The following is an 18,294-nucleotide window of genomic DNA, read 5'->3' on the forward strand; positions in this document are numbered from 1 at the left end:
ACTTCTGTTAGGGAAGAAAAAATTTACCTTAAGTTAGAGCAAACTGTATGGGAACTGAATGTCTCTTACTTGTGAATCTCTTTTGATCATTTCCATCACGACATTCGAATGTTGTTATGTCCCCCTTTTAAACCCGCTCTGCATTTGCGTAACAAAGGAATAGAAATTGCAATTGGTATGGTCACACACGCTCGGGAAGAATCAACGAGTATAGCTGACTAACTCCCTGCTGTCCTACACTTTTTCCACCTTTTCGGAATGCACTTCCCTCCCTCTACATTGAGCATTTTAATAATTTTATTTTCTCAGATTGTATAGAATATCATCAATTACATTTTATATTCAGACATATGCTTGTCAATTATATTAAAGATCATCACAGAAAATAAAATTAAAAAAGTTACTCAAGTGTCCTTTGACGCTGTTCTTTTGGTTTAGTAATGTGGGGGGGAATTATACATAGGCAAAGGTTTGGCACACCTCATGGTGCCACTCCATACAAAAGGGGATATATATATATATATATATATATATATATATATATATATATATATATATATATATATATATATATAAAAGGAACCTTTACATCAAAAGCTTCCCCTACGTGAATGAATACAAAAAAGCGTGAGCAGAACCTGTGTGGATATTCATCATATAGTTATAGAACTCTTGCGAATGCAAGCATGTAGAAAATTTCCGTATGATCTGACTATTTTACATTTTACTTGATGACATCCAAACGTATATAAAGGTGTCGCGCACTAGCAAAAGAGGCTGCTCAGCATGGGAAATCATCCCAACTATGTCAGTTTGTGCTTTCACACGTTGATCACTTCGACTGTTCATGCAGGTACATAAGAACAAACACAAATGAAATTTTCCTTGGAAGTGATATTTAAAAAAAAAGAAAACAACCACGTTGGGGGGGAAATCGTTTTAGCCCCCTTCATGGAAATTTTGTTATACGTATTTTTCACCCCACCATCGCTGTTTTCCAAGTGCTTGGGATGATATTTGTGAAAGGGTGGTCAAAATAAGCAGGAGAATAAACAATAAGCAAAAAAATAAATAAATAAATAAATAATAAATAAAAATAAAAATAAGCAAAACAGGAGAAGAAGATATAAGCAAATTAAATGAAAAACTATTTAAAACGAATCCAAAATTAAAAACGTTTCCCACGTGCGCGAAAAAAGAAAGTGCCAATTTTTCGCTAGCCACAGAAAAAGTGATTTTTTTTTTTTTTTTTTTTACGCGCAACAGGTAGCTTCAAGCCTCCCCAAAATGACACGGAAAGGGGACGCATCCCAACTGACCACTGATAACACCATAGGGGGGAGGTATGATGCCGCAGCAGGCCATGAGTAGATCGAGCGGGAGCCACTCGGGAGAGATATAGTGGGCATATATTATATGTTGAGGTGATATGATATGCACCCTCATTTTCCTTTCTTTTCTTTCAGACCTAAGGTTTCTCCCTCCCCACGCGGATGGGGTGGTGATAAGGGAAAATTTTTCCACCGCGATTTTGGATTCGCATATTAACATGAATTTATAAATGGAAGCATGTGCAACGGGGCCGGAACGTTCATAAAGCAACCATAAAACTCCGCAGAACGTATACAAAACATCAGGATACATTTTAATGGCTGTTGATCTCTTAATACCCCAATGTTAAATTCGCTCCTTCTTATGGTCCTCTTCCCCCTGAAGGGTTAACGGCGTTGGCCTTCTTTTTTTTTTTTTTTTTTTTCTTTTTTTTGCCCCCTTAGTTTTTGCCTTCTACTTTTTTTATATCTTGCATAAACACAAGGATGCATTACTCGAAAGAAGTGCATACGTAAAATTGGTAACGCCTATTGCGGAGAAGCATCCGTTCACATGTCGATTTTCCTTTCGCATTAATCCTCTTGTGTTTTTTTTTTTTTTTTTTTTTTTTCGCCCAATTAGAGCGCCCCTTAAAATTAAAACAAATTATATACATAACTCTTTTTTTGCAACGAAAAGCGGAAAAAAAAAAAAAAAAAAAAAAGCCGCTGAACGGTACGAATCAGCTGCTGTTGAATGATAAAAATAAAATATCGTAATTTGAAGTATCCCTTCTAAAATTTGTTCATTCGAACTTAGGGTTTTTATTTGAAAGTTAAATTTCTTCCCTATCTGCTGATACTAACTCCGTACGAATTTTTTAACTTTTTCTTTACTTTCATAAAATGGGAAAGAAATCAACTATCAAGCCGGCGACTGGAATAGCAGGTAAGGTTTTCCATACCATGTGGAGTAGTACGGGAGGGGAAAATGTTCTAGGGGCCACACATATATATATATAGGTGGATGAGAATAATACCAAGTAGCAAATTCGCGTAAATTGGCCGATCCTGCATCGCCTATGCGTGGCAGCTCCACACTGAACAGAAAACTGTACCAAATCTTTTCTGCTCTTCGGCTACTGTATTTACGTCAGAGCAAACACCATGAGGGTTAAGAACAGCCGCTTCGGTACCCTAATGCAGTGTTGGAGTTGGAAGCAGCTGGAGGCATCCTTCTTCACAACATATTTGTGTAATATTGTGCATTTTCTTCTTTTCCTCTTCATAGTCGGTTTCAACAGCGGACATGTGGTCACCAAGAGGAATCTCAAGCAGAGCATCAAGAAGAAGCCCAAATCCCAAAAAAAGGAACTTATAAATGACGTCGTTAGAGAAATAACTGGATTTAGTCCATATGAGAAAAGATTAATCGAATTGATCAAAATCGGTACTTCTGCTGCCACGAAGAGAAGCTTAAAATATGCCAAGAAAAAGTTGGGCACGCATAAAAGGGGCAAGGCAAAAAGGGAAGAAATACAAAAAATTGTAATTATGCAAAGAAGAAAGGCCGCAACAGAGAAGCACTAAGGACGAACCACAAGAGGGTGAAAAAAAAAAAAAAAAAAGAAGAAGAAGAAGAGGAGGAAAGCAGGATGAGAACAAGGACGTTGCCTTCCCTCACCGTTTATGCTACCAACAGGAATTATCCATTCCGTGTGAACTTTTTTCCATTTTATTCTACCTCCACGTATCGTCCAGAGGCTTCCCCTTTTTTTTGCAGGGGGGAACCTCTACTGTTCTGTCCTGTTACATGAGAAGGTGCTTATATGCATACGTGTATGAACGCCCATATATGTATACATATGGCTCTTAATTTTTCCCCGCCACTTTTTATTCCCACTTTTGCCCATCCGTATAACTTCTTGGAATGATACAAAAAATCCTACATTTCTGAATTACTTATCTTTTGCCCATTTTTTTTTTTTTTTTTTTTTTAATTCCACGAATTTTTCCAAAACGGATGCGCGAACATCGTTATGTTGCACAAATAACTGAAAGGAAATTTTAATGCGGAAATAAAAAATCGAAAGTGGAAAGATTTCTCCGTGGTAAAATTAGCCGAGTGCACATAAAATGCCAATGGGTGTAATGCCAATTGAATGTTCACCATCGCCCTGTTCTCAAACATGTAGCAATGGCAAGTGTCGATTCGTTCACCCCGTACGACTCATCAATGTATCGAATAGCTATGCCATGAAATTTAATTATGCGTTAACATACTTATGTAAAACTGCGCTCAACATGAGATAGCTTCAGATTGAGTCCCCCTTTTAAGTGTCAGGCAAAAATTTCCCCCTCCTTGGAAACTCACAGATGCCACATCAAGATGAAAAAGTTCCTTTGGGAGAATGGCGTGGTAAGTTATGAAAAGAGAAAATAAGCAAATCAGAACATGCGTTTCATGTCGCATATGCATGCATGGAGCCTCTTCCTTGTAACGTCACTTTTTAGGGAAGCTCATAAAATATGGCCTTGACTGTTTCGCTTTTTCGCTCTTTCTGTGTTAATTCACAAATTGACCGACTTAGTGTAGTGTGCATTATGTTCTTTCACTATGACACAGGGGCTAAGCTAAATGCTTACTCGGGCCTTTGCTCGGCTGCGGGCCAGACATTCGTGGATTCCCCATAGCGAATGTTACACATGTATAGTGTGATGAGGTTCATAGCAACGCCTTGTCCAGTGTTATACTTGGTTCAGTACACGATACATCGCTGCACCACTCCATCTCCACTACAGAAAGTTTCCTTCGGCGTGTTGGGCATAATTTACTTCCTCTACCTGAAGCGGTTTGTGATCCAAGAGTGGGGGATATACCAAATGAAGAAAAAGGAGAGAGACATAACCACCAACAAAGTTCAAATTTATGAAGATCACAAAAATGTAAAGCACATTCTGGACGAGGAAAAGACCAAAACACACCGGAGGGCGTTTGACTATGGAAAGAAGAACTGAGGGGACGAGGTAGGGGGATGAACTACCAACCCAGAATTGTTCCTCCATCCGTTTTCCATTTTGGGCGAGCAAGAGTAGAAGGGAAAGAAAGGCAAAAAAAAAAAAAAAAAAAAAAAAAAAAAAAAAGCAGCTACGTCGTAAGGAATGTGTATTTGTTCACAAGTGGAATGGAACACCCCTCATCCTTGTAGTTCCCCTTTTTTTTTCATTTCTGCCCCTCTTTTTTGATGTTACGAGGAATGGTCAATTTATTCGAACGAGTTTCCATTATGGGGAAAACCATTATAGTGTTCAATTTGGCACATCCTTACATCTCCGTCTGAACAGCTAAGTCAACTTGTGTGTGCATGTACGCAGTCCAGCAGTCTTTAAAACAAAATATAACATTCACAACCCCTCTTACGTTTTTATGCATCGAATTCGTTGCTCGTTTATTTTTCGTTTGCTCTAAGCTGGTATATATTGTGAGACTCCCTTGTGTGAGGGTTTACCATTAAACAGCTCCTCCATTTTCCTTTTTCGAAGATGGCCTTACTTTGTTTATTCCTCTCCCCATTACCTGACTTGTTCATATTATTTTCCCCCTCACATACACACCATTTGGTGCAAAAAAAAAAAAAAAAAAAAAAAAAAAAAAAAAAAAAAAAAAGCTAAATAGGAAAGCAAGCCATTATCACTTCTTCGAAGTGTACAAAAAAAGGGGGAAAAAAGAAGAAAGTCATATCATCTGAACATCAACGGACGAAATGGTCTTCCCTTTTTTCCTGTCACCAAGCGCACTTGTACAATTGCGTATCGACCAATAGAACATGTTTTGCCGATTGGGCCTTTAGAGTAGCCGTATGCATGCACATTCGGGGAAAAATTCAACAGAGTGAAAATTGATGGCCTCCTTTGGTCCCTGTCCATAAATCTTTGCGGTTTTTATATGACAAGAAAAAGGGAAACAGAAAAATGCTAATGTTGCGAAGGTAAGAAATTTGACTTGCTAGGGACTCAATTGGCACAAAATATGTAAAATCAGCTTCGCAATTACTGAATGCTTTACACCACTTTTCATTTTCTTTTTTTTTTTTTTTTCTTCGCCATTCATTTTGCCCATTTGTTTTTTAATTTTTTGGGTTTTGTGCGTTACCCCTTTGGTTGCCACACCTGGCATAGCATGGAACCGCCCTGCGCGTGACGAGATCACTACTTCCTAGGAGCTACACACGTGCGTACACATGTGTTTGCTCACTCGTATACGTATTAAATGAATGTTCACATCGTGTTACGAGAAAGAAGAGAAAGGTCAAGTAGGCCAGGTAGAACAGGAAGACGCCACCTCGCTGCCCCCATTCCTTCGAAATGGTATCATCCGTAGGCATCCGCAGTAACAGCAAAATAACCCGCTTTTCGAAAAGCTCAATTTTAGGAAAGGGGACAGACTTAGTAAATGTGAAGGACGATGGGAGATTGAAGGAGTACTTGTGGTGGAACGGGCTCATTAAGCCAAAGGAAACCTTTAATGCAAAGAAAACCAAGGGGTTCCTGATCGTGAAATTATTCCTCTATGGATATTTAAACAGAATAACTACTCACAGGTCGAATAAAGACAAAGACCTAATGTACCCCTATTTAAAAATCCTCCTAAATAATGAAGAAATCTACAGGACGAAAGTTTTACACAGTTCGTTAAACATATGGGAAGAAAAAGTCGACATCGAAATTCACTACATCAAAAGTAAAATAGAAATTCAGTTGTACGAAATGGATGAAACGGAGGGAATCGTGGAGGATGAATATATGGGCAGTGCCTTCATCGATGTTTTGTATCTACAGCTGTCCAAGAAGTATGATATAATTCTTAAGTACAGTAACAAAGTGGGACACTTGATAGATCCTTATCATTATAGGAAGAAGCTACATGATGAAGCAAGCAGGGAACCGAAGGAGGGCCAGACAGGGGAACCAACTCACAACAATTGTTGTACAAATTCAGTTAATGATACTTCTTCACCAGGACAGGAGAAATTTCCGAACGATTACAACGTTCGCATCTTTGCTAAACTAGTTAACAGAAAAAACTGCAACAACTTGGTTTTGCAGTTAAACTGCATTTCATCCCTTAACTATTCCTATGTTCACGGAAACAACGAAATATTGGACAAAGAATTAAATATAAATCAGTTGTATGATGAATTGAAAAATATAAAAGGAAATGTCGAAACAGTCTGGTTGCCCTTCTTTTCAATTATATATAACTTTGCCTCATGGAGAGCGCCCTTATATTCTGCTTTTTTTCTAATTTTTTTTTCTTTTTCCTTTTTGTATTCCAAATTTTTTCTCTCCTTTTTTTTACTAGCTCTAAGTATAATGTTGTTCATTTTGGTTTCCATCATTAAGGAAAGTGACAAGATAAAACGAAATGGCCAAATTAGCACTTGGGCGAAGGCTGGGTGGACTTCTAATGCTCGCTCGTTGACAGGACAGGAGAGGAAGGAAGGAAGAAAGAAGGAGAAGAGGAGTAAACGTTTTAACTACTGGATGCAGGCAAAGAACCTTGGTGGGTACTGCCAACCTCAGGGAGGGAAACTTGGCTTAAATGATAATACCTTAAAGGAAAATGGAGATTCGGGTAGCATCTCTGAGAACAGCGGTAGTTATAGTAGCTGCTCCTCAACCGACTTGAGTACGGACCATTCGAGTGGTCTTTCAGATTCCTGTGGGAGCGGCACAGAGTCTAGTGCACGTCTAAACTCTGGGGGGGAGTGCAACAGTGTGGAGGGAGGACCGAAGCGCGATAACGGGGAGAAGGGTGCGAAAGACGGGACAGGTGAACAGAAAAAAGACACATGGAGCAATTATAACACGAAGGAGAAGCAAAGTAATAGCAACCATCCTAGTGGCAAACGGGAACATAAAAAGGTCAACGGATACATGGAGAAGAACACAGCGGACATGAGTGAAGATTCAGCCAAGGAGGGGAAAACGAAGAGGCGAATCAACAGCAGCAACTGCACGAGGGAAGTCAGCACGGACAACGATGACACAAGTAGCGAACTGAATCTAACGGAAAATGGAAGTAGCTCTAACGAAAGCGGAGGGGATAACCTACATGTTATTAAAACATTCGTCTCGAACATAATAGATGATGAAATTATTAACAACGTAAAATATTTCCACTATATAATTTTCTATTTCACGAGGTGGTCACAGATTTTATTTCTTTTTTTGCGAAGGTTCGGGTACATTCTGGTGGTCATTACGTTGCTTTTTTGTTTTTTAAATATTTATTTCTACCCCCTTGTGGGCAGGTTCCTCCGTTTTTCTATCTTCTCCAGTGGGTTTATTTTTTTGACCTACAATTTAAAGCCCACAAATATTTTGTACAGGTTTGTCCTGTGCATTCAGGAGTACTACTTTTGGGGACCGAGTCGCAGGAGCATGGACATATTCTCTGCATCCCAGGGAGCGTCAACGAGGAACACAAGTGCGTAGCGTAGTGTTCATAGTTCATTAGTGTATATTTTTCCATTAAACCTCTTTTTTTTTCTTTTTTTGTTCATATCAGAGTCACCTACAGCAAGATAAAAAGGAAGATTGTACAAAGTACATCGCCAATTCCATTCTTGCCCTTTCTCTGTATTCTATCTTTTTTTCTTTTTTTTCCTCCACCTTTCTTTACCTCCTTTTTTTACATTTTTTTTTTTTTTTTTTCATCTTTTCACCCACTCAAAAAAAAAAAAAGAAACATTCCCCTAAAACATCTTAAATACCAAGCCATACTGTTGTCCTTACACCCCTGAAAAATGCGAAATGTTACATCTTCTTCGTCATTCATTCAGGTATGCACATTTTTTTTTTTTTTTTTTTCTATTTGACCAAGTTTTTAATTTTTATTTGTTCTTTCCATTTTATTTGTGTTTTTAAAAAAAAAAAAAAAAAAAACGGAAAAAGTATTTACGTAAGGTTTATATCATAATGTGCATATAAACTTACATAACATGTATATTATATTACACATATGTTCTTATGCAACGTGCGGTGTGTACATATATGGAATGATTTTGAACAACAAGCATTTTACACATAATTAAATTGGTCCATGCACTTTTTATGTATCACATAGCATCTCGTCATAAAAAGGGAGAACCTCCTCTTTTTTTACTATTCTTAAATCAGTGGAAATATTTCGGGATGATAAAAATTAATTTTTTTTTTTTTTTTTTTTCCTTCGATGTCCTTTACCATTTCCGTTCTTACAATTCAATATACAGCACACATTTCTTCATATTTATTTGAGGAAACCGAGCATTTGGGAATTTTTTTTTTTTTCCCGAATAAATCAAAACTTTAGGAGTTCACTTGGGGGCTGCTCATACGTGAAACTTTAAAATATGCGACTCCATCATAAGGGTGATAATCGAGGATTTTGACATCTGGGACAATTGGCTTTTCCAAAATAGCTGCACATTCTTTCGTCACCTTAAAGGTCACCTCTTTCCATGATTCCCTAACATGGCCCAAAATCCCTTTAAATTCATCTTTGCTCAAATTTTCCTTTGTCATATGTGTATAAAATATATCATTAACATATTCGCGCTGTTCTTTAAAGTTAGTACCAACTATTTTACTACATTTTTTCCATTTATTATTACATTTTCCCAAAGTTTCGAAATTTTGTTTTTTTTTTAATTCTAGAAATTTTTTGAACAGACGTTTATTAGCATTAATATATTTGCGCTTTTCATTCATGAATGATTGCCAGTAAAGAGAAACTAATTCGCATTTTTTAGGCATTTCTTCCATTTCATTTAATTCTTTATTTATTTCATAATCGTTCAATCTATCCTCAAAACATAGCACTTCGTAGTGAGAAGAAGGGATGGTATGCGTTCCGGAATCTTCCCATTTTTTAAATTCCCCAAATAACAAATCGTTCATTCCTTCCTCATCATATATGTGCTCTTCCTCGTCATATCTTAAAGATCTTGTATTATTTTTTTCTTCATATTCGTCGTCCCCTCTATCTTCTGCTCTATACATCCTTATATCATCACTATGAGCTCCATTTGTATACAGTGGACTGTGAAATTTATTCAGGAAACTGCGTTCTTTTTCCATCTCTTTCATTTTCCTTTTCCGTTCTTCCTTGTCATATCTTAAAGATCTTTTACGTTCTTCTTCCTGTTCATCCTCATATTTCTCTATTGCAGCGAGTGGACCACTGTAGACTTTTTTTTTCCCTTTACTTAGTTCCTTCTGACTTTTTTCCTTTTCCTTCAGAAGTGCCTCTTCCTTCTTTTTTTCTTCTTCTATTTCTTTTTTTCCTTTCTTTTTTTTCTTATTATCATTAAATGCATTCTTACAGAGATGCGCAAAATAAGCATAAACACATAAATCACCCTCTGCCACATAATTGGTCCTCTCCCCGAATAGGGGTGCTTCCTGTTCTGCCGATTTTTGAACGTCCTGTCTTACATTAGGATATTCCATTCCCCATGTCATTTCCCCTGCTGCAGGAGAAGCTTGTCTTCCTCCTTCAGAAGGATCTTCCGTCTGTCCCACTTCGTAATCATATGGTCCTGATGATGTTGCTTCTTCTTTGCTTGCTAAATTTCTACCAACAATATTATCTACTTGTAATGGAGCATTCACACCCTGTCTTCGAGCATCATCCTGGTGCTAAAAAGGGGGAAGGGAATGGTATGAGAAGGGATGAAAAGGGTTCAGGGTTCTGCGTTCCGGGTTCCGGGTTCAGGGTTTAGGGTTACGGATGTAGGAGTAAAGTTTTCGATGTATAGAATTCAGGTTTCAGGGGTATAGGAGTAAGGTTTTAGGGTATTAGAATTTAGGTTGTAGGGGTATTAGAATAAAGGTTGTGGGGGTATAGGACTAAAGGTTCCAGGGTCCAGGATTCAGGTTCCAGGGTTAGCATTAGTTGCTTTGGGGGGATGGAAGATGGAATAAAAGTAAAAAGGGAAGGAGAAGAAAGAAAGTGAAGGAAGAGAAGGTGCTTATTATATTTCATAAGCTCCATACAATGTGTATATCGTATTTGCATCATACTGCCAATCTGTATCTATATTTTAGATAATAGGCTTTCTTTTTTTGTTGTTTTATATGGAAAATGACTCACCTTTAAAAAGATGCAAGCAAGAACAAAAAACAACATAGCAGTTTTTTTAGTGAAAAAGGATGATCGTTGTGTACTTTTCTTTTCGTCCATTTTTCTTTCCTGCTTAGCTCCTACAATTTGGCAACTACCACATTGGGATTGCATCGATCTTTCTGATGCGCTGTCGATGATTATTTCATTTGTATGCGCCATGTTGGTTTATTGATTTTTTATATATATAAAAATAATGTAAGTGAAAAAAGAAAAATTTTTTTATTCAGTAATAAAATAGAGAACAAAAAATTACAGTACAAATTAAAAAAAAAAATTATATATGAAGGAATAAAAAATGAAATAATATATTCGAGTCCGGAAGTCAATTTTAAAAAAAAAAGATACAATGTTTTTTAAAAAGAAGAAATAATAGAGTATGGAAGGAGAAATAATACCTAAAGAATTATATTATGTCGGCGCCTTTCTTTTTTATTATTATTATTATTTTTTTTATTCTCTCTTTTAAACATATAATATTCTTTGTAATATGTGAATGAACCAAGAAAGAAAAAAAAATAGAAAGAAGAATTTTATTGTAAATTATACAAAGAAAAAGAAAAGGAATAGAAAGAGAAGGAGGGGAAGGAATAAAGGGAAAAGGAATAGAAAAGAAAAGGAATAAAAAGAGAAGGAATAGAAAGAAAAGGGATAAAAAGAAAAGAAAAAGAAAAAGAAAAAAAAGAAAAAATATATAGAAGAAAAAGAGAATGAGGGAGTGTTGTTGTAATTTAATTCATGTGGTCAAGTGCATTTTTTATTCAGTATGTAATTTGTATAAGTTTTCAAGGAAAAGGGGGGGTTATACTTTATATAATATGCAGCATTTCATGTATTTAATAATTCACAACTGTTTATTAATGGGTTACCTTTGAAGAAGGCTTATTGTTGTATAGATAGATCAAAATTTTGTGGAGCGTTTACCCACCGTTGTATGTTCTTGGAATGAAAATTCTAGGAAAGGTTAATTATGTTATTTGCTTTCCACCTCACCCCCCGCCCCATTCCTGAATAATGAACATTTATATACATATACATTTATGTATATGTATATATGTATATATATGTATTTATATATATATGTATATATGTATATATATGTATATGTATATATGTATATACTACTCCTCAAGGAAAAATAAAGGAGTTTAATATGGACATATGAATAACTTCCGTGCACATTATTCCGTATGTCACAGGAAAAAGTAAGTGCATTTTACATAGCAACATAATTTTTTATGAATCATTGGGCAAGAGAAGAAAAAAGTGAAAGAAAAAAAAAAAAAAATGAAGAACGCAGCCGCTCCGTTATCTTTGAAAAACGATCATTTACAGTTGTTATAAGTGATGAACACATTTTACCTTACGGTTATACCTATTTCATATGTTATATAATATCGAGCATATATTTTTCACGTATGTGCTGCAGATATGTGTAGCACGTACATATATGTCGTAGCTCTTATTCCCTTTGCATAGCCATAGGAATATTTTGACAGCTATATTTATTGTAACTACTATATTTAATTAAGTATTTAAGGCTAAGTCCGGTGACATTGTCCATATAGAATTAGTGGGAAGAAAGAAATGAATAAATAATACATATATACGTGTACTTTTCTTATGGAATTTTCGAATTCCACCATTTCAAATAAATACGGGAGGACATCTATATATAGAATAACCAGAAAAATAGGCATCCTCTTCCATGGTTCATTTTCCTATTTCTTCCTAATTTTTAGTAAAATAAATTATACAATTAGATTACCAAAATTCCTTCCATAGGAATAATCATTTTCCTATCATAGAGGAAAAATTTCAGGGGATACCAAATTTCTATGATACTGCTGAAAGAGTATATAGACATTCCTATAAAACCTAACATAAATATCTCAAAATATATATATGTTCAGGAAAATTTCCCCTTCTACTTATTTATCCGCCTAATGATATAATACAGCAGTGTGAAATGTTCCATTTACGATCTGACGGTTGCCCATATACAAGTGTGAGCCCCCCACCCAGATATGGTACCATTCCCCTCTCTTCCATTACTCCTATAGTATGTAACACTGCTTCCCTGATTTCGCCATGAATAATAATGAGAAAAAATAATTTTTTTTTTTTTTTTCAAAATAATCTTAAGATGGAGTGTTAAAAAACGGAACGCACTTTTTTTTTTTTCTTAAGTTCATGAACTAAGGAAGAGCAGTCCGCGTAAGGAAGTGTATTAATTTAAAGGTTATGCAAACAGTACGTACTGTCCATACTCATGCATACTTCTCATAAATATGTTATACGACATTCAAATGAATCGTCCAAAAATGAAATGACGAACAGACACGCATTCAGCATATCGTACACATATCCGACCAAAAAAAAGAAAAATGTGTAAATAGGTATTGCACAGGAAATATATAAAAGTATACATACATTTTACATCAAAAATGTGCCTTAATAGAAAAGAACATGTGCCCTAATATAAAAATTGTCACAGGGAGAAAATTTTATACTAGAGCACATTTCTTCCTTTCTTTTAGACCAATTTATTATTAGGGTACATTTCTTTTAAGTCTTTTGGTATAATTTTTTTTTTTTTAGGGGCGGGGCTAATTTGTCCGTGTAGCAAATTAATTATTAGGGTACATTTTTCTTTTTTTTGACAAATTAATGGCACATTTTTCTCTTTTGGGGACAATTTCTTTTTTTCTTCCATCAATATGTCTTATTCAAATTATTGAAATGGTATTTTTTTTTTTCTTTCCAAAATTTTTTTTCTTCTTTTTCTTCATTTATTTCTTTTTTTTCCTTAAATTCTGTTTCTTTTCTTTGGCGAAATATTGCCCCCAATAGTTTTCTCGTTCTAGTGAATAGGACACGCATGCGAGCGCCCCCCTTCCCCGCGCGCGGACTATATTTCGGTTTCCGCGAAAAAAAATTGTGGAAGAAGCACAACCTTATTGTTAAAAATGGTACACAATTGGACTTTAGAATGGAAGAGGATGAAAAAAAATTATAAAAATTATAAAAAATTATGAAGATTTAAAAAAAAATTACAAAAAAAATAGAAGCTCCTGGAAAAATTTTAATGAACATATTTAGATCCTCACTAAAATGAAATTACCCAACATATCAAAATAAAATGGGAAGAAAAATTTTTCTTCTCTAACTTATATTGATTAAACATAAGCGTGAACTGTTACAAAAAAAAGTAAAAAAAAAAAAAATTGAGGGAAATGCCCCTTTTGCTCTTTCCACTTTTTATCAAACCATATGATTATTCATATTCCCCCCCTTGCCTCCCCGCGGAGGGCGGCAGACGGGGACAAATCCTTCTAATGTGTTGCATTGTGACATGTTACATTTTATGATAAGCCATATTCGTACTCTGTCCGTGTTGTCTTCGTCTCTGTTGTTGTTGCCTGCTATTATTCTGCCGCCCAGATGATCCATCATATAAAGTAGAATTATCTTCTGTTATGGATTCGTCCATTGAGTATACGGTCGACAGGTCTGTTGAATCATTTTCTGTGAATGTATCGAAGTCGCTCCGAAATGTTCTTTTCTTTCTGTTACTTGTAATATTGTTCCTTCCACCTCCAAAGAACGTGTTACCTATCCAAGAAGGTAAGGAGGAATACTGAAGGAAATGAAAGAGGGGGGATGAAATATATATATATATATATACATATATGTAAATATGCATAAATGCATATATGTATATATGTGTTAATTCTTGTAATTATCGACTTACTTTATATAAAAGGAATGCGATAGCGGGTAATCCTACCGATGCAAGTGCAGAAGATGTATAAACAATTTTACTTTCAAGGGAAGCCGCATCAGTGGAGGACCCCTCGTGTGCGCTCGACGTTGAGCCACCTGTGCCATGCGCCCTATCAGTTTGACCCGCTTGATTTGGACAACCATTTCCATCCTGGAGGGACGCATCCGTACCTTCTACCTCCTGACATTTTAAGTCTAAACTACTGTTAGCTTTATGTTCTGGGAAAAGTTTCTTAAATTCATCGCACCATGTACTGGTTCCCTTGTCCCCCACTATACACTGCCCACGCATAGTGGTATAAGCGCCCTTTATTGCTTGTAAGTGTTCCTGATATTTTCTACTACACTTCTTATTCCCATCCTTCATATGCCCCAATATAGTGTCTTTGTCGTGGTAATAATCGAATAGTGCTTTCCATATTGGGAATTCCTTATCAATAGAACTATCAGGGGGTAGGAAACAGTCCTTCAATTGGGGCGCATTAGCTTGTATTGCCTTATCTACATTTTCCATAACATCATAGAAATTATCATCAGCATCAGTTTTATCCTTATCTTTATATGTTGCATACAAAGCATTACCTACGTAATAATAAAGAAACTTACATTTATCCAGTTCCTTTATGTCAGTGCCTCTGTCCTTATTCTTCATTATATAGCAGAGAGCACTCATAATTTTATCTTTAAGAGTTGTATCATTAGGTTTCTTGTCCAATTGCAGTAATATCTTCACTTTCTCTGTTTTATCCCATCCTGCACAGATCCCATGATAATCCCTGCTCTTAAATTTTTCATACATTTTCCGTGAAGGTAATTTATTCAAACATTTTTCCTAAATCAAAAATATAAAATAAATGGAACATACATATATACATATATGTACATACATATATATACATACATACATACACATATGTGTATACATATACATATATAAATATATATATATATACATACATATACATATACATATATATACATATACATATATACATATATACATAGATGTATAGATGTATACTTCTCATTTCTACCTTATATTATGTATAAAAAAAAATTCTATGTCCATGTGAATGAGAAATATTCACGCCCTCTTCCCCCCCTCCAAACAAATACGTCATAATAGAATAGAGCTTACCGTTAATATTCCCTCAGCGGCCGCCATGATTTATTTGGTATATTTCCATAGGTATACAAAAAAATATATATATATATGAAAAAAAAAAAAAAACAATCCTGACAAGTTATTTTCATAAGTACCAAATAACATAGAAAATACATGTAGGAACTGATATTCATTTCATAATGACATATAAAAGGAAGGTTTCACATTTGGGGGGTATTTTCTTTTCCATTCCTTTTTTTTCTTCCCCGTTTCTTTCCTTTCGATTTTTCCTTTCACTTTTCATTCTTTTCCTTTTTTCCTTCCTTCCCTTGGAAAGGATTTTTTTCTTCTCCTTCCCTTAAGAAGGTTATTTGCCTTTTATTCCTTTCTTCCCTTAAGAGAGAAAAAAAGAAGATATTACTTCCTTCCTCGCTTTCCTTAAAGAAAAAAGAAGGATTACTTCTTTCTCCTTCACTCCCATAATAAAAAAAAAATAGATTACTTCTCCTTCAATCTCTTAAGAAAAAAAAGAAGAGATTACTCCTTCCCCTTCCTTTAAGAAGGATTATATTCCCCCCTTTTTCTTTCCTTCAATCCCTTAAGAGAGAAAAAAATGAAGAGATTACTTTTCTACCACCACAAGGTATTATTCTTCCTTTCTTCCTTTTAAAAGATTATAATTTTACCCTTCCCTTCCTTCTAAAAAAATAAAAATTGTAAAAAATTACTTTAAATTACTACAACTAGAAAAAAATATACTTATTCCTTTTCCACACAAATTTAAAAAAAATTTATAAATGTGAAAAACATTCCCCTAATATAGTACCCGAAGGTATTTCTAATAAGGCACTTCATCTCCCTACCCACTCCCCCCGACCATCACCAAGACCCACATATATGCTTATTATTACAATCGCTAAATCTACACCATCGCACAGGATGTACAATAAAAAAAAAAGGAGTTCTCCAAAATTTAGGGTTCTCAGGGTTCTCAGGGTTCTCAGGGTTTTCAGGGTTTAGGGTTTTCAGGGTTTAGTGTTTTAAGGGTTTAGTGTTTTAAGGGTTTAGTGTTTTAAGGGTTTAGTGTTTTCAGGGTTTAGGTTTTTCAGGGTTTAGGTTTTTCAGAGTTTAGGGTTTTCAGGGTTTAGGGTTTTCAGGGCTTAGGGTTTAGGGTTTAGGGTTTTCAGGGCTTAGGGTTTTCAGGGTTTAGAGTTTTCAGGGTTTAGTGTTTTCAGGGCTTAGGTTTTTCAGGGTTTAGGGTTTTCAGGGTTTAGGGTTTTCAGGGTTTAGGGTTTTCAGGGTTTAGGGTTTTCAGGGTTTAGGGTTTTCAGGGTTTAGGGTTTTCAGGGTTTAGGATTTTCAGGGTTTAGGGTTTTCAGGGTTTAGGTTTTTCAGGGTTCAGGATTCAGGGTTTAGGGTTCAGGGTTTAGGGTTCAGGGTTTAGTGTTCAGGGTTTAGGGTTCAGGGTTTAGTGTTCAGGGTTTCAGGGTTTATGGTTTTTAGGGGTTTATGGTTTCATGGTTTAGGATTCAGGGTTCCGGGTTCCGGGTTCAGGGTTTCAGGGTTTCAGGGTTTATGGTTTCAGGGTTTCAGGGTTTATGGTTTCAGGGTTTATGGTTTCATGGTTCAGGGTTCACATTTTATGGTTTATGGTTCATGGTTTCAAGGTTTAAGTTTTAGGGTTTAGGTTTTAGGGTTTAGGGTTCATGGTTTAGGGTTCTTAGGGTTTAGGGTTTAGGGTTCTTAGGGTTTAGGGTTCAGGGTTCAGGGTTTAGGGTTCATGGTTTAGGGTTTAGGGGTTTAGGGGTTTAGGGTTCAGGGTTTAGGGTTCAGGGTTCAGGGTTCAGGGTTCAGGGTTCAGGGTTTAGGGTTCAGGGTTTAGGGTTTAGGGTTTAAGGTTTAGGGTTTAGGGTTTAGTTTTAGGGTTAGGGTTTAGGGTTCAGGGTTTAGGGTTTAGGGTTTAGGCTTTAGGGTTCAGGGTTTAGGGTTCAGGGTTTAGGGTTCAGTGTTTAGGGTTTAGGGTTCAGGGTTTTAATGGTTTAGGTTTCAGGGTTTACGGTTCAGGGTTTACGGTTCAGGGTTTACGGTTCAGGGTTTACGGTTCAGGGTTTACGGTTCAGGGTTTACGGTTCAGGGTTTACGGTTCAGGGTTCAGGGTTTTAATGGTTTAGGTTTCAGGGTTAAGGTTTCAGGGGCATAGGAATAAGGTTCCGGTTTTAGGTGTAGGTATATTTTTGGGAGAGAAAGAGATAGGGAAAAAACTCCTAGCAAACGGAGGTAAACGGAAAACGGGACAAGGGTAAGGAAGGAAGAAGGAAAAAAGAAAAAAGGAGAAGAAAACAAAGAAAAGAAAGAAGGAAAGAAAGGAAGAAAGAGGAAAAGGATGACAAGGAATGGAAAGATAAAGGAAGAAAAGGCAATGTAAAGAAGGAAAGGGGAAAAGGAATGAAAAAAAAAAACCGTTGAAGGAAAAAAAAATTTTACCGAAAAAGGAGCTCAGAAACCCTTTAAACAACAGGTCCAGTAAGAAAAAAACTAGTGGTCCAAGGTTCAGGTTTTTAGGGTTTAGATGCTTTAGGGTTTAGGGTTTATAATTTAAGGTACACGGTTTAGATTTTATGTTCGGTGTTTATGTTTAGTCCTTATGTTTAGTGTTCACATTTCGGGGTTTTAAGGTTCAGGGTTCATTCCATACCGAAAAAAATTTATTCCTCCGATATGTGAAACCTTAACCAAAGTCCCACAAGGAAAGAATTCAACCCTTATTTCATGCGAAATAAAAAATCTCGCATTGTAAAAAATTATATCATGAATTTCTCTTTTTTTTTGTGTGTATATGTAATTTTTTAGCATGAATATCATCACATTTTTTGCAATTGTTTTAGTAACATCTTATAATGATTATTGTATAGACATGGTCTTTA

General features: G+C 35.8%; 5 protein-coding genes and 1 non-coding gene across 6 annotated transcripts; 3 read left to right on the forward strand and 3 right to left on the reverse strand.

The window, feature by feature from the left end:
* Positions 1–301: 301 nt before the first annotated feature.
* On the reverse strand, positions 302–385 carry PKNH_0907150. The gene has a single exon (XR_005506380.1). It is a non-coding gene; the product is annotated as a small nucleolar RNA SNORD27 (small nucleolar RNA).
* Positions 386–2,216: 1,831 nt separating this feature from the next.
* Positions 2,217–2,900, forward strand: PKNH_0907200 (60S ribosomal protein L36, putative; the record flags this gene model as incomplete). The annotated part of the gene is made up of 2 exons (XM_002259057.1): positions 2,217–2,259; positions 2,602–2,900. The coding sequence occupies 2 exons, from the start codon at positions 2,217–2,219 to the stop codon at positions 2,898–2,900; spliced, it is 342 nt and encodes a 113-aa protein (XP_002259093.1).
* Positions 2,901–3,699: 799 nt separating this feature from the next.
* On the forward strand, positions 3,700–4,328 carry PKNH_0907300 (conserved Plasmodium protein, unknown function; the record flags this gene model as incomplete). Its single annotated transcript, XM_002259058.1, has 2 exons — positions 3,700–3,729; positions 4,113–4,328. The coding sequence occupies 2 exons, from the start codon at positions 3,700–3,702 to the stop codon at positions 4,326–4,328; spliced, it is 246 nt and encodes an 81-aa protein (XP_002259094.1).
* Positions 4,329–5,675: 1,347 nt separating this feature from the next.
* Positions 5,676–7,808, forward strand: PKNH_0907400 (conserved Plasmodium protein, unknown function; the record flags this gene model as incomplete). Its single annotated transcript, XM_002259059.1, has 1 exon — positions 5,676–7,808. One exon carries the CDS (start codon positions 5,676–5,678, stop codon positions 7,806–7,808), a length of 2,133 nt encoding a protein of 710 aa, XP_002259095.1.
* An 855-nt stretch (positions 7,809–8,663) lies between these two features.
* PKNH_0907500 (Plasmodium exported protein (PHIST), unknown function) lies at positions 8,664–10,539 on the reverse strand (the record flags this gene model as incomplete). The annotated part of the gene is made up of 2 exons (XM_002259060.1): positions 8,664–9,995; positions 10,450–10,539. 2 exons carry the CDS (start codon positions 10,537–10,539, stop codon positions 8,664–8,666), a joined length of 1,422 nt encoding a protein of 473 aa, XP_002259096.1.
* A 3,298-nt stretch (positions 10,540–13,837) lies between these two features.
* PKNH_0907600 (KIR protein) lies at positions 13,838–15,430 on the reverse strand (the record flags this gene model as incomplete). Its single annotated transcript, XM_002259061.1, has 3 exons — positions 13,838–14,119; positions 14,234–15,097; positions 15,404–15,430. The coding sequence occupies 3 exons, from the start codon at positions 15,428–15,430 to the stop codon at positions 13,838–13,840; spliced, it is 1,173 nt and encodes a 390-aa protein (XP_002259097.1).
* Between the last annotated feature and the right edge of the window lie 2,864 nt (positions 15,431–18,294).

Source organism: Plasmodium knowlesi, assembly GCF_000006355.2.
Source record: "Plasmodium knowlesi strain H genome assembly, chromosome: 9".
NCBI lineage: Eukaryota > Apicomplexa > Aconoidasida > Haemosporida > Plasmodiidae > Plasmodium > Plasmodium knowlesi.